The sequence below is a fragment of the Hyperolius riggenbachi genome, chromosome 5 (genome assembly GCF_040937935.1).
Source record: "Hyperolius riggenbachi isolate aHypRig1 chromosome 5, aHypRig1.pri, whole genome shotgun sequence".
Taxonomy (NCBI): domain Eukaryota; kingdom Metazoa; phylum Chordata; class Amphibia; order Anura; family Hyperoliidae; genus Hyperolius; species Hyperolius riggenbachi.
Window position 1 is genome coordinate 369,940,489 of NC_090650.1, and position 15,350 is coordinate 369,955,838.

General features: G+C 45.1%; 1 protein-coding gene across 1 annotated transcript in view; it reads right to left on the bottom strand.

Annotated features, from left to right (window-relative positions):
- Positions 1-15,350, bottom strand: part of ZNF704 (zinc finger protein 704) — a 122,000-nt gene that overhangs the window by 24,135 nt on the left and 82,515 nt on the right. The window contains exons 3-4 of the mRNA XM_068237559.1: positions 10,869-10,972; positions 8,984-9,213 (exon numbers count right to left, since the gene is read on the bottom strand). Coding sequence (XP_068093660.1) covers positions 8,984-9,213; positions 10,869-10,972 — 334 coding nt within the window. The remainder of the gene's footprint in view (positions 1-8,983; positions 9,214-10,868; positions 10,973-15,350) is intronic.

Here is a 15,350-nt window from a genome sequence, read left to right on the forward strand (position 1 = left end):
TTATAGGGCATTCCTCAAGCCAAATACTTTTTTGTTTTTGTTTTAATACTCTAATTCCCTATAAACGAAATAAACGAAATAAAACACGCCCACAGGTTTTCATGGGAGCTCAGTCTGGGCAAGAGGAGGAGGAGGTGTTACTAGCCATTGATTTCAGAGGCAGAGGGGAGGAGGGAGGAGGGGGGGATTAGGTTTTTTCACAGGCTGAGTGCTCAAGATACAGATAAGCCCGCCTCTGTGTAATGTTTACAAACAACATGTCTGCTGTCATTGTATCACAGGAAGAAATAATCATTTTCTATTAAAGCTGTTTGCAGCTAGATTTGCTGTGTAAACTATCTAAACTTTAGATAAGATATATAGACAAGTTACTTGTTATAGTTAGTTTTTCATCTCGGATCTGCTTTAAGTGGAAAGTGAATAATAAACTGTCCATCTTTGATGATCTTTTATCCATATGCTCCTATGTACAGTATTTCAGGAAAAACAGCCACACTGGGCCTCTTTACCCATCTTGATATTTCAGCCCCTTTGTGTCCTTTATACACACAGCTAACTGCATGCGGGATATTTCAGTGTGCTTTTCTCCTTGAGCCAGAGCTGCAGCCACTAGGGCGCGCTCCATAGGCAGTAGCAGTGTTAGGGGGTCTTGCCCAAATTCTCCTCACTGAATAGGTGCTGGCTTACTGAACAGGAAGAGCCCTGGTCTCCTGTGTCGGAGGAAGAGCCCTTAAAGTGAACCTTCAGACTAAAAATCTTCTCAGCAGCACTGAAAAGGCTTTGTGTTTCTTCAACCGTTTCACAGCATCAGAAATTTGTTTTTCTTATCAAAGCCTTAGTATTAGCTGCACAGAAGCTAAGCTCCGCCCCATCAAAGAAAACTGCCCGGGCATTTTTCCCCTGATGCTGTGCAAAGCATGATGGGATTTCTGATGTTGTTGTTCTCGTTGCCTTGCAACTTGGAGGGGTGATCCGCACACAGGACAGTTGGAACTGTGTCTCATGCTCCCTGCCACCTCCTTTCAACCAAAGATGGCTGCCCCCATGAAATCACAAACATTTGCCTGTTCTTTTAAAACAGGGTGGGTAATAGATTATATTACCTACCTATTTTAATTAATATAACTTATGTACCTTAAAGGGGAACTGAAGTAAGAGGTATACAGAGGCTGCCATATTTATTTCCTTTTAATCAATACCAGTTGCCTGGCAGCCCTGCTGGTCTATTTCTCTGCAGTAGTATCTGAATAACACCAGAAACAAGCATGCAGCTAGTCTTGTCAGATCTGACTTCAAAGTCTGAAACACATGATCTGCTGCATGCTTGTTCAGGGGCTATGGCTAATAGTATTATAGGCAGAGGATCAGCAGGGCTGCCAGGCAACTGGTATTGCTTAAAAGGAAATAAACATGGCAGCCTCCATATACCTCTCTGTTCAGTTCCCCTTTAATGACACTGAACGCTGAAGTTCCTCTTTAACCAATACACTATCCAGCCACTGCTACAAGTAATTGGATGGCTTGTATAACCTCATATAACCCACTTTATCCAGCATGCATTGCTGTAAACTCGTAAGAAGAACAATGACAACAACAGATAGGATACTGGATCATCAATAATAGCAAGAGATGCAACATTCTAGTAAACTGATCAGGATTAATCATGTTGCTACGTGTGTCTCCAACATTCATGTACATTTACCACTACATGTCCTGTCATTCCAGCCACATCTTACAGCTGAAATATCATAATTCAATATAAGCTGTACAGAAAATGCGTAAGATGGCTCATCCTTCAGGAAGAATGTGTCTGCTAAGCTGACTGCTGTAATGTGGAGCAGCAGTGAGCCACACGCTGGGGTAACCAGCTCTGACAACAGACACAAGTAATGATGCTGATACACAGCAACTGACTAACACAACATGACACTCCAGCATAGCACATTTTATGGTATTAAGGTTAAGCTAGTCATCTGTATTCATGCGTGAAATATACTGCCTGGTAGATACAGTTACATGTATGTCTGTGTATGTATACATATATTGTACAGTATCTGTGTATATATATTTGTATTTTGCTCACATACAGTGTATATTATATCTGCACTACCACTGAAACATTTATAAACACATAAAATGTCATTGTTCTCCATAAAATAAGGTTCAACAGGAAACTAGTGACAAAGGTACAAATAAGAGGTTTGAACCAATGTAGTTATTATGACCTTCAAACTTTATTTTCGTCAGAGAATGCTTTATTTTCAGCGGTTACAACCATGCAGATTTCCAGCACTGTACTTATAATACACCTGAACTGAGAGGAACAGGACTCCACAGCCCTGATTAAAATAAAATGATAATAACAATAATGATTTTGTGGTGTTGGTCTGTCAGCAGTGGCGTAGCTAAGGAGCTATGAGCCCCGGTGCAAGTTTTAATTGCCCCCCCCCCCAGCACTCTGTACATAACAATTGGCGCACCAAAACCTGTCAAGGCTTTCCACAGTGTCAGAGGTGTAAGAAGGGGATGGTAAACAGTTTGTTAATGATTACTACTATTTAAAGCATCTATAGAAGTGATTATTACCAGCACAGGGCCAATAAAGAGCTAATATTGTGCTTGAGGGAGGGCCCCTCGGGGCCCCAATGTGGTTGCTACCTCTGCAACCCCGATTGGTACGCCACTGTCTGTCAGCTTCTTCGAGTCTCTCTTCAGACTCTGCTCTGCTGCCCATTTCTGTCAGTGATAACATCAATTATAAATCTGTAATCTGTTATCTGCATCTTGGGTCTGGTCTCTCCTCTCTGTGATGCTGGGAATACACGGTATGTTTCTGAGCCAATTAGATGGCTCAATAGATAATTTCCGACATGTCCGATCTTCTGCTCGATCGTTTCGCCACTCGATTTGTGATAGCAGTGAATGGAAAAAGACAAGAAAAACAAGCGGAAGATAAGAGAGTCGACTGCAGAATCGAGCGGCGAAACTATCGAACGGGAAAACTGAGTGGCAAAAACGAGCCGTGTATGCCCAGCATAAGCCATTTCTTCCCTGGCCTGCCAAACCTCAGATGTACATAACAAGTAATTTCTAGACATGAGCTTCTGAACAGGGAGGCGCTTTCGAGTAGCTACATACTCAAAACTATTTGAATTCGGAGAGTTAATGAAAGCACCTGTGGGGACAGGTGAGGAAGGGTTAACTCACGCAAGCTGCCATCTGATCCGATGCGTCCCACGTCACGTTCCAAGGTTGCGTTCACGTCACTACCACACTTCCTCCTTCCAGGTTGAAGGAGGAATTCGAGTCGTTTCGAGTATGTAGCTACTCAAAAGCGCATCCCTGCTTCTGAATCCCGCGGAACTCTGATTTCTGAGTTTCCAATCAGAAATGAGCTTTTGGCCATGGAAATGCAGAAACCAGAATCCCGCAGGAAAACTGCATTACCAAGACTTGGAAATTTTAGGCCAATCACAAGACTTGGTAGTATCAGGCCAATCAGAGAATGCAGAAATTTACCGTTGTTGCCAATCAGAAATGCAGATTACAAATAGCGTACATTATTTCACAATTAACTGATTTTATTGAAAAAAAAATATTAACATTTCACATAAATCCAAAATTCCGATATCCACAGACACTTCTACGAGTGCGGAATTCCGCTGGAATGGGAAATCAGCCTATCTGACCATCCCTAATTATGTCACACACAGCAATGGGCAGCAGTGGGTGGAATGTCACATACATCAATAAAAGAAGAGTGGGTCGGCACCACCAAATGTATCAAAAAAGCTCTTTTAATGAACCATACAACAGCAGTGACAGACGCTGTTTCAGGCTCAATGTCACATACATCAATAGGCAGCAATGGGTGGAATGTTACACACAGCAACGGGCAGTAGTGGGGTTGGATGGGGTGGAATAGCACATACAGCTATAGGCAGCAGTGGGGTGGAATAGCACATACAGCTATAGGCAGCAGTGGGGTGGAATAGCACATACAGCTATAGGCAGCAGTGGGGTGGAATAGCACATACAGCTATAGGCAGCAGTGGGGTGGAATGGGGTGGAATAGCACATACAGCTATAGGCAGCAGTGGGGTGGAATGGGGTGGAATAACACATACAGCTATAGGTAGCAGTGGGGTTGGATGGGGTGGAATAGCACATACAGCTATAGGCAGCAGTGGGGTGGAATAGCACATACAGCTATAGGCAGCAGTGGGGTGGAATGGGGTGGAATAGCACAAACAGCTATAGGCAGCAGTGGGGTGGAATGGGGTGGAATAACACATACAGCTATAGGTAGCAGTGGGGTTGGATGGGGTGGAATAGCACATACAGCTGTAGGGAGCAGTGGGGTGGAATGGGGTGGAATAACACATACAGCTATAGGTAGCAGTGGGGTTGGATGGGGTGGAATAGCACATACAGCTGTAGGGAGCAGTGGGGTGGAATGTCACACACAGAAATGGGCAGCAGTGGGGTGGAATGGGGTGGAATAGCACATACAGCTATATGTAGCAGTGGGGTGGAATAGCACATACAGCTATAGGCAGTAGTGGGGTGAAATAGCACATACAGCTATAGGCAGCAGTGGGGTGGAATAGCACATACAGCTATAGGCAGCAGTGGGGTGGAATAGCACATACAGCTATAGGTAGCAGTGGGGTGGAATAGCACAAACAGCTATAGGCAGTAGTGGGGTGGAATAGCACATACAGCTATAGGCAGCAGTGGGGTGGAATAGCACATACAGCTATAGGTAGCAGTGGGGTGGAATAGCACATACAGCTATAGGCAGTAGTGGGGTGAAATAGCACATACAGCTATACGCAGCAGTGGGGTGGAATAGCACATACAGCTATAGGGAGCAGTGGGGTGGAATGTCACACACAGAAATGGGCAGCAGTGGGGTGGAATGGGGTGGAATAGCACATACGGCTATAGGCAGTAGTGGGGTGAAATAGCACATACAGCTATACGCAGCAGTGGGGTGGAATAGCACATACAGCTATAGGGAGCAGTGGGGTGGAATGTCACACACAGAAATGGGCAGCAGTGGGGTGGAATGGGGTGGAATAGCACATACAGCTATAGGCAGCAGTGGGGTGGAATAGCACATACAGCTATAGGTAGCAGTGGGGTGGAATAGCACATACAGCTATAGGCAGTAGTGGGGTCAAATAGCACATACAGCTATACGCAGCAGTGGGGTGGAATAGCACATACGGCTATAGGCAGCAGTGGGGTGGAATAGCACATACAGCTATAGGTAGCAGTGGGGTTGGATGGGGTGGAATAGCACATACAGCTATAGGTAGCAGTGGGGTTGGATGGGGTGGAATAGCACATACAGCTATAGGCAGCAGTGGGGTGGAATGAGGTGGAATAGTACATACAGCTATAGGTAGCAGTGGGGTGGAATGTCACACAGAGCTATGGGCAACAGTGGGATGGGGTGGAGTGAAATATTGGTCCATCATAGGGTATGATGGTCTTAGAGAATATACAGTAGAGTCACGGTTATCCGGAACTCAACCAACAGCAGTCTCAACCAACCAGCACATATGGTTGGCAGTACTCACAGTGCTGAGGGCCAATTTCTTAGGCTGTTGTGGGCTACGCTGTGCTTAAAGGCTGGGGTCCATAGCTCCCCCAAGGTAATATAGTTTCAATTACTGTACATTTTAACATTTAATACAAAGTGCATGGTATGTACAGTATATAAAGTAGGGTATAGTACTATATAATTAGCTAGGCCTATTTTTAACACTGAGTCTCAGGCAACCAAAAAGAACACTAATCTGGCATCAGCAGATCCCCGTTGCTGCCGGATAACCAAGACTCTACCGTACATTATAATTGGGTTATGGACCAGGCAACAATGTGGGGTGTTTTAACATATTTATTTAATAAGAACATTTTTCTTTAACCCTATTAAGAAGCTAATTCCAAAAAGGCACCTGAACCATCCAAGCTGAATGCTCCCTCTCTGATGCCAATATCCTGGCAGCGTTATCATCTGGCACAGACACCTTCTCTTTCATCCCTATTGGTATAGCTGGTGTGGAGCCAATGCTGTAGATAATGAGCCAGGACTATAAGTATAGGAAACTACAGCTACTGATGGCATTGTTCAGTCACTCAATTCAGACTCCAGACTTACAAAGAAGAATAAAAACACTATTTAACTTACACCTGAACTCAACCCTCCTGTGAAATCCTGGGCTCCTTCATCTGGTGCATTTATGAATATGTACGGTTAACATTACTTAACAGACTGCGTGTTACGGCACGTTACAAAAATCCCATTAGCATTCTTCAGGAGAGACAATATGACATACAACACCTGTAGATACATTAAAGACCTCATAAAGCAGTAAGCGCTGACACCGGTGGCGGCAGTGGGGCGATCTTAAAATGATATATAGATTGTGCTTCATCAAATCGACCTTGAGATTTCACATTTCTGAAAAATGGGTTTATTGTGCGACGCCTGTGGAATGTAACATTATAAGGATGGGAATAATAAGCAGCCTGGCAGTGCCAAGCAACACTAACCTTGCAGTCATATCTCCAGCCCTCTAAACATACATCTGTATGTTTCCCAACCACCTGTAATGCTAATAATTATATAGTACTAGAGAGGAATGATAACCACATCTGCTAGATTAGATTGTCACCAAGGCCAAAGTACAGCTACACGTGCAAGAATAATACAATCTTCCCATTTTACAGACATAAAGGGCCAGTAGTAGACCTATGAACATATCAAAATTATAGATAACTAAGATAAAGTTCTTGTCCTTGGTGTGTGTGGTTGTGTGTGTGGGGGGGGGGGGGGGGATTTTACATACACACATGCAACTTCCTATACAGCAGTTACTGTCCTGGACTAATTAATTACAGTATGTATGTTGCTTGCTTTCATCTTCTCTGACTAGGTGACATGGCATTTTGCTCAACTCAGGATAAAGACGGTAAAGCTACGCATTGTTACTCTTAAAGAAACTGCATGTCCCCCCTCCTCCTCCAATGTTTTTAACCTGTTATCCCTTACGCCGCCTGGTACTGTCCAGGAGAGTTGAGCATGGGACCAAAATACACACTGCCAAGGACTATGAGTAAGCATGCAGCTAGTCTTGTCAGAATAATGTCAGAAACACCTGATCTGATGCATGCTTGTTCGGGGTCTATGACTGAAAGTATTAGAGGCAGAGGATCAGCAGCATTGCCAGGCAATTGGCATTGCTTATAAGGAAATAAATATGGCAGCCTCCATATACTTCTCCCTGCAAATGTCCTTTAAACAGGGCTTCCATTTATCACCATTAAGTTTCCTTGTACAATTAGCCCCTGAGCCCTGACATAGGTATGAGCCCCTTGGTATTGACATTGGACAAGGGGGCAGGGCAGTATCGGACTGGGAGCTGGAAAAGCTGCGGAAATCCACTTGCTGGCCAAGCAGCAGTAATCAGGTGTTGCTGCTCACAGTGAAGACTTGCTGCAGGTTTCTATGGGGAGTGAAAACACAGGGTTTCTGCTGCTTGGCCAGAAGGTGGATTTCCTCAGTTTCTCAACCTCCCAGTCTGACACTGAGGCAGGGGATATTTAAACCCCTTCTTGCGGAGTACAGACCAATTCCGCCCCCTCCCCCCCCCCAAAAAAAAACCCCCACAGAAATGCAAGCTTGTAGGCTCAGCCTTCCTTGTTGATCATAGTTTGCATGGATAATAAAGGGTTCAGAAAGGCTTCGAAGTGAGGGGTTGCAATGCTGTTTTTATGTTAAATAAAGTGGATATCAGCAAACCCGAGTCAAGATTTAAAATAAAATTTACTGTAGATACTTAACTAAGAAGGGAAAAGGCTTTGAATAGCATAGAGCCTTCCAAGTCTTCTCTCTGTACCCTCGTTTCTGCACTGTCCCCCATTCAAATTTTGCACCTTTGGGACAACTCGGAAAGGCTTCTGAAGCACTTACCTCCCGGAGTGTTTGCAAAGTCAGTCACATCCATATAATGCATGTGCAAGCCCAGACTCACGCAAATGCAGTATGGATGGTCTTTGTAAGTACTCGGGGATGTGAGTGCTTCCAAACCCTTCCAAGGATAACTCCACCATGGGGCCTGGTGGTGGAACAAGGTGACGGAGAGAGGAAAAGGAAGGTTCTATGGGATCCAGAGTCTTCTCTCTTCTTAGGTGAGTATCTAATTTTTTTATCGGTTCAGTGTTGTGGGTGGTTAGTGAAAGCTCACCAAAACACATATGTCTAAAAGCAGCATATTAACAGTCAGTTCAATTGTTTTAGCTCTAATTAGTTCTCATGTCGCGAGCATCAATATAGAAGCTGAATTATCCACTAATGTATGAGTCATGTGGTCTAAGGCTCATACACACGGGGTACGGGAGTCGCTGCAACCACGTGGCAAGCGCGTGTTGCGGCGACAGGTCGCCCGTGTGTATGATGCGCGCGCCCCGAACCGTCGCCCGTCGGAGCTGTCGCCAGGCGATTGACATGTTCAATTGCCGGCTACAGCTGTCGCCGCAACTTCGCCGGAACTGTCGCTAGTCCCGCATGTGTATGCGGGCTAGCGACAGCAACCCACACACAGCACACAGAGCTTCCGGCAGGGGGGGAGGAACCTCGGCGACAGCTTCCGCCGCATCGCTAATCCCTCTGCTGCCGTGTGGATGCAGAGGGACTTGGCGACGAGCTGTCGCGCACACGCTCCCGTGTGCTAGCGACAGCTACAATTGTCCCCCGTGTGTACTTAGCTTAGAGTTTACTTGCAAGCTGTTGTGGGCATCATGGAGGGGAGTTAGGGACATTAAACTGAAAAGTCCTTCAGTGACATATGGATGTGAATGATGAATATCCTGTGCAAAGTTCTAGAGAAAACTATGTGAAATCTACATCTCTATAGTTAAATGACATTTATAAAATAAATCAAAAAACAATAAAATTCTAAGCAAAGCTGACCTTTCTTTTTCTTGGGACTGGATCTTCAAAAAGCAGGTTGCTGGTGTAAGTGTCTTCGACAACATCATCTGGGTGAGCCATACATCGGAAGTGTTTGAAGCTGTCCACGCATAACGGCGGCGATGGCGTGGATGGATTGGAGTGGTCACTTGTGGTACTCCAGCTCCAGTAACCGCTGCTGTCAGTGCTGGAGGGAGCACACCCGGCCTCTTTCCATGATCCATTCACATCTGCCAACACAAGGGCTACGTTATAAGGGAATAAACACTTCTTTCTTGATTTCACTGATCACCCTCCAACAATTAAATAATTATCCCCACAAGAACAATTACAATATTATCATAAGACATAACTTGTACTTCATTATTAAATTTAAAAGATCAGCTTTACAGATCCAATGAAAAGATTTTGCAATAAAGCAGTAAAAACATAATTTCTGCTCCAGAAGTATATTGCTTTCCAATTCCTCTTACAGCCTAAAGTAAGTTTCGCAGCCTGCAGGCCTTTCTTTAGAGGTAAAACTCTTGTCAGTAGCACCATTTACATTCACAGAGCATATGGTCTGATTAATCACATAGGGCCTGATTCACAAAGCAGTGACAACTCAGTTATCACGCCTAAAAGACTTCAGGCGTGATAACCTTTGCACCGCTGAGTTAGCACCGCTTTGTGCTGGTTAGCGCAAAGTTTTACTATGGGCTTGATTCACAAAGCGGTGCAAACTGTTTAGCACGGGTGTGCTAAACAGTTAGCATATGAAGTGTCGTTCGCGGACTTTAGCGCGCGCAATTTGCCACGATTTGCGCCAAACTGCGCTCACAAAAGTCCGCGATCGCGCGAATCGCGGCACTTTGCGCGTGCAAAAGTCCTCGAACGGCACTTCACGTGCTAACTTTAGCACACCCGTGCTAAACAGTTAGCACCGCTTTGTGAATCAAGCCCTAAGGGTCTGTCTCCATTACACGCAGATTGGATGCAGAAAAACTGACTCCAATGAATGCCTATGGGCCTTTTTCCACTAAATGCAATTTTTCTGATGCAGTTTTCCCCATAGGCATTCATTGGAGTAAATTTTTCTGCATCCATTCCACATGTAGTGTAAATAGGCCCTCAACCGTCCTGTGGATGTTCAGTTGCACCGCCGCCGTTTGGTTCACTGCAGGAGATCGATAACCAGAAAGAGCATGGGGCACCTTTGCAAAAAACCAATGGGAAACCTCCTGCAACACGAAAAAATTCTCATTGGTTCATGTGGACCAACGAGTATCCTCCCCATTGCTAGATAGGATTCACATGTTTGGGTTTTTTTTTTAAAAAAAAAACAGCAGCAAACCCCATGATTCCTGGTCCCCGGACAAGAGGGGACAGTGCGGATAATTCGGCAGAAGTGCTAGCAGACCGGTTGGCAATGCAAAAGTAGCAGCCGATGTGAACAATGCCAGCGCATCCACTTGGGATTCAAGCACAACCTGAGCAAAAAAAGGCGTGGGGAAAATGACTGTGCATCTTATGGACAGAATAATACATGCCGCACCCAGTTTACCCTCCCCGTCTCTTAAACCATCCCCCCCGCCCCCCTTCCCAAGTTTATGGCAATCCCTACAACCCCTGCAGAATATTTTAGCAGTGAATATATGGCCCTCACCTCTCCTGTCAGCAAGCTCCGCTGTCTTGTGTCCTGTCTTCATTGTCGCTGGCACCCTCTCACCGTGACTCGGCTAATTTGTTCCTCCAGGTCATTGTGTGAGGAGGTGCAAGTGACAATGACGATATTAATTCCTTTCTCTTATGTATGCCTTTTGCTAGTTACCAATCATTAAACTTGTTACCCTGTTTTAATATACATAAGTAAGGAAAATTACAGATTTCTCCCAGTGTTCCATACCAGTAAGCCGGACTGAAGGGCTTCGAACCAGAGGACTTGTGGAGAGACTGGTCAGCACCATAGCAGCTGTTACTTTGTCCATGTCTACCTCATCTTCATACCTCCTAAAGCAACAGATAACATGTATCAGTGCACAGTGCAGACAAGAGAGAGCAATACCGAAACAAATAGTTGGATTCATGCATGTGAATCATAACCTGAAAATAAAGTGTTAAAGATACTCTGGAGTCTCTTTTTTACCTGTTTTTCTTATTTAGTTCTGTTCAGCATTACATTCTAAGTAGATTTGCTGCATTCCTGCAGCAGAACAGGTGTTTAATAGCAGAGAAATAGACAAGTGTTTAAAGTGACTCCGAGCTCATCTAAAAAATAAAAGTTGAACTCACCAGGGGCTTTCTCCAGCCCAGTGCTGGTCTGGAGGTCCTACGCCGGCGTCCTGGCTCCTCTCCTTCTCCCCGCTCCGTAATGGCTGACAGGCCGCAGCCCGGGCGACACTCTCCCGAGTGTCGGGCTGCTTCTTCCGCATATGACGCGGATTACGTCACACACCGGCCGCCTCGCGTCATCACGGCGGCCGGCGTGAAAGTACTGCGCATGCGCGCTTTAATCGCGCATGCGCAGTACTTTCACGCCGGCCGCCGTGATGACGCGAGGCGGCCGGCTTGTGACGTAATCCGCGTCATATGCGGAAGAAGCAGCCCGACACTCGGGAGAGTGTCGCCCGGGCTGCGGCCTGTCAGCCATTCCGGAGCGGGGAGAAGGAGAGGAGCCAGGGCGCCGGCGTGGGACCTCCCGACCAGCACTGGGCTGGAGAAAGCCCCTGGTGAGTTCAACTTTTATTTTTTAGATGAGCTCGGAGTCCCTTTAATAGCAGAGAAATAGACCTGCAAAGTTCCTGGGCTTGCAGTTCCTTCTTCTGGGTAGATGCAGAGCTGTACGCATTAGTTTTGCCTCTACTCCAGTCAATCTCCGCTCATCCCCGCCCCTTTCAGTCTTCTTTCATAGAGAGGGGCGGGGAGAGGCAGAGATCGACAGAGATTGACTGGTTAGGAGGCAGAGCTACAGCGCAAAGCTCTGCCTCCCCCGGGCAACAGAATCTGCGACCTGCAAAGTCGTAGAACTTTGCAGGTCTATTTCTCTGCTATTAAACACTCGTTCTGCCACTGGAATGCTGCAAATCCACTTAGAATTTAATGCTGAACAGGACTAAATAAGAAAACAGGTAAAAAAAGAGACTTCAGAGTCTCTTTAAGCAACTGCTCAGATTACTTTTCTTTCTGTACATTTTTCCCTCTGTCTTATCCCACCATATGAACACTTAAGTAGTTGTGTCACAGCTAAATTTGCTGACGACCACAAGATCACTCCTCAACCCCCTGGGTGTGCGACGGGTGTGCGCGCGGCAGCGGGTGTGCGTGCGGTGGGTGGCATGTGCCGACAAACACAGACCTAGAGCCCTTTTTTAAATGGACCTAGGTCTACTAGTATATCCGTAAAGTGTATACAGTAATAAATAAAGCTACTAAGTTTCCTCAAGCCCTGAATTCAGGCAGAAACAAAGCTCAACATTTGAAATGTTTCTCTGTTGTTATCTTCCTGGTTGTGTCTTTATTGACCTTAAAGCAAACCTGAACTCAGAACTTCATCTCAGCTCCTGCAATAAATCTGCAGTGTGTCCACTTCCTGCTTTCATGGAATCAGACATATGGTTAACATTATGTGTTTACAAAGTAGCTGCTCTACCATGGCAGCCAGCTGCCACAGATTAAAGACCAAATTACCCTTGTGATTGGTCACAGATGAGGGGGAATTAGACAGGCTAAACTCTCTAATTACATACAGGGTGCATTCCTCCCTGTTTTTCTTCTGTCCTGTGCAAGCGTTCAGATCCACTTTAACATTGTTGCAATTCTCTTATTTCTGCTGCAGGAACCCTGTTGACACAATTTTTTGTATGTAGTGTAACCTGTCTGCCTAATGGGAACATGGTAGATAGCCCCTCCTCTCATTATATGAAGCTGGTGAAAGTAGACTTGAGTAGCATGCAACACCTCTGAGGCGAGTGAGCTGATCTTGCAGGCCATACGTAATTCACTTTTTCTCCATAGTTTTCTCCTAGGAGATATTTTTTCATCTTCAATTTTTTTAGCACTTTGCAAGTCAAAAAGTACCAAAAAGTGGCTGTAAAAGTACTGTCAGAATTATTTTGAGTATTTTCTTGCTTGCTGGTGGTTTAAAAGGTATTTTATTAACAAGTTGTGAAAATGTCACCCAGGAGAAAACTCAGGTAAAAAAGTGAAATGCATATGGACCAAAAAGTAGGTGTAAAAGTACTGTTAAAAGAAACCCTAGGCAAGAGACGTACAGAAGCTGCCATATTTATTTCCTTTTAAACAATACCAGTTGCCTGGCAGTCCTGCACATCTTTCTGGTCAGTAGTGTCCAAATCACACACCTGAAACAAGCATGCAGCTAATCCATTCAGACTTGAGTCAGGGACATCTTATGTGCATGCTTGTTCAGGGTCTATGGCTGAAAGTATTAGAGGCAGTGGATCAGCAGGACAGCCAGGCAAGTGTTATTTTTAAAAGCAAATAAATATTTCAACCTCCATATGTCTCTCACCTCGGGTTTCCTCTAAGGCAGGGGTCTCAAAGTCGCGGCCTGCGGGCCATTTGAGGCCCTCGATACAATATTTTGTGTCCCTCGCCGGCAAAAGCTTATTTATAGTTTGCTTCAGTGCTCTCAAGTAATCCACCGCATCACCGCCGCTAAACAAGGGCTGCAGAGCCCCCAAATCGCTCGGGGGGCAATCTGCCGGCATTTCCTGGAAGGGGCAGAGCTTTCAGCTTCAGCTCTGCCCCTCCCGACGTAAATCGCGGTGCATCGCCGCCTCTGCCCGCCCCTCTCTGTGAAGGAAGAGTGAGAGGGGCGGGCCGCTCAATCAGCGCGGGAGCTGCTGATTGATTGATTGATTCCCTTATGCGGCCCAGCCTCATCCTGACTTTGCCTCCTGCGGCCCCCAGGTAAATTGAGTTTGAGACCCCTGCTCTAAGGTTATTCAGAGCATTTTCTTGCCTGCTGCTGGCTTAAAGTGTACCTGAGGCAAACGTTGGGTTAGAAAAGACATACTTACCCAAGAGGGATGACTCTGGATCCTACAGAGGCTTCCCAGGCCGTCCTCCCATCACTTGGAGCCTCTTCAGGCAGGAGAACGTCCGTGCCATAAGCTGGAGCCACTCCTTCACGAGCTCGTGCCTATAGAGGAGCACAGCCCTTGTATTCTGAAGGGCCCCGTGACCAACGTTAGCGTCGAGGAGGACACAGGACCCCTCTATAGAATCCAGAGGCTCTCCTCCTCTTAGGTAAGTATGTCTTTTTTTTACCCGAGGTTTGCCTCGGGTTCCCTTTAAAACGCATTCTATAGATAAAGTGTTTAAATATCACCTAGGGGAAAACTTAGGAGAAAAAGTGAATTGAATAAGGAGCATTATGATAATTGTAAGTTTGCATTTTTTTATCACAGCCTTTAAAACCACCTCCTACCAGAGGATGTTAAAATAAGTCACTGCACTCTCTTCTCTACAAAATCCTGCACCTTCCACTGCATTGCACTCTCCTCTCTACAAAATCCTAGAAAACACTGTTATCTCTAAGCTGAAAAAAGGCTACGGAGTTGAAAAGGAATGACAGAAAATCCTCTTGCTCCCCCCAGGGAATTCAGGACTATAAAGTAAACATGTGTAAAATAAACATTGCAGGAGAAGAAAGAGGCAGCAGTTAGTAAAGTATAGAGGCAAATAATTTGTGTTCATCATGTATTAGGCACAGTTTTAATAAACAGGAGAGATAGACAAATAAAATGTGTAAAATGTGTGGGTTTAATGTACAATAGAACTGTTAACATTAAAGCTATCAGATTTTTTTTCCTTATTTTCCCTTTAAAATGCATACAAAATAAGGTAATTACTAAAAAAAATATATTACCACCCAAAAAAATAATTTTTCCTGACAAAAACAATATATAGATCATTAAGGTGTAATAGGTAGTGATAAAGTTATTGCCAAAGTAATCAGAGCTGCGCTGAACTGTGAAAACAACCTCAGTAGCAAATTGGCTAAAATTGATCCATAAGAAAAGATAGTAAAAGAAAGAGGAAGTGTGAGAGATGGAGAGGGGGGATAACAAATTAAGAGAAATACAACGGGGATATCTACAAGGGTGGTTGGGGAGGAAACTGCTCAGAGGATGTTCAAGGCTAGGTGAAGCCAGGGGAGTTAAAGACAGCAATTTGTTAGCATGGGGAGGAAAGAAACGAGAAAGAAGAGGGATCTGAGAAGAATGTTGTGAAGCTGACAATGTGAATAAAGAGAAGAGGGAGGTGGGTAAAGCGATGAGGGAGACAACTAAATGAGAGAAAGGAAAAAAGAATAAGACAGAAATGAGGAATGAAATGGGGCTGAAATGGAGAGGAAGATATG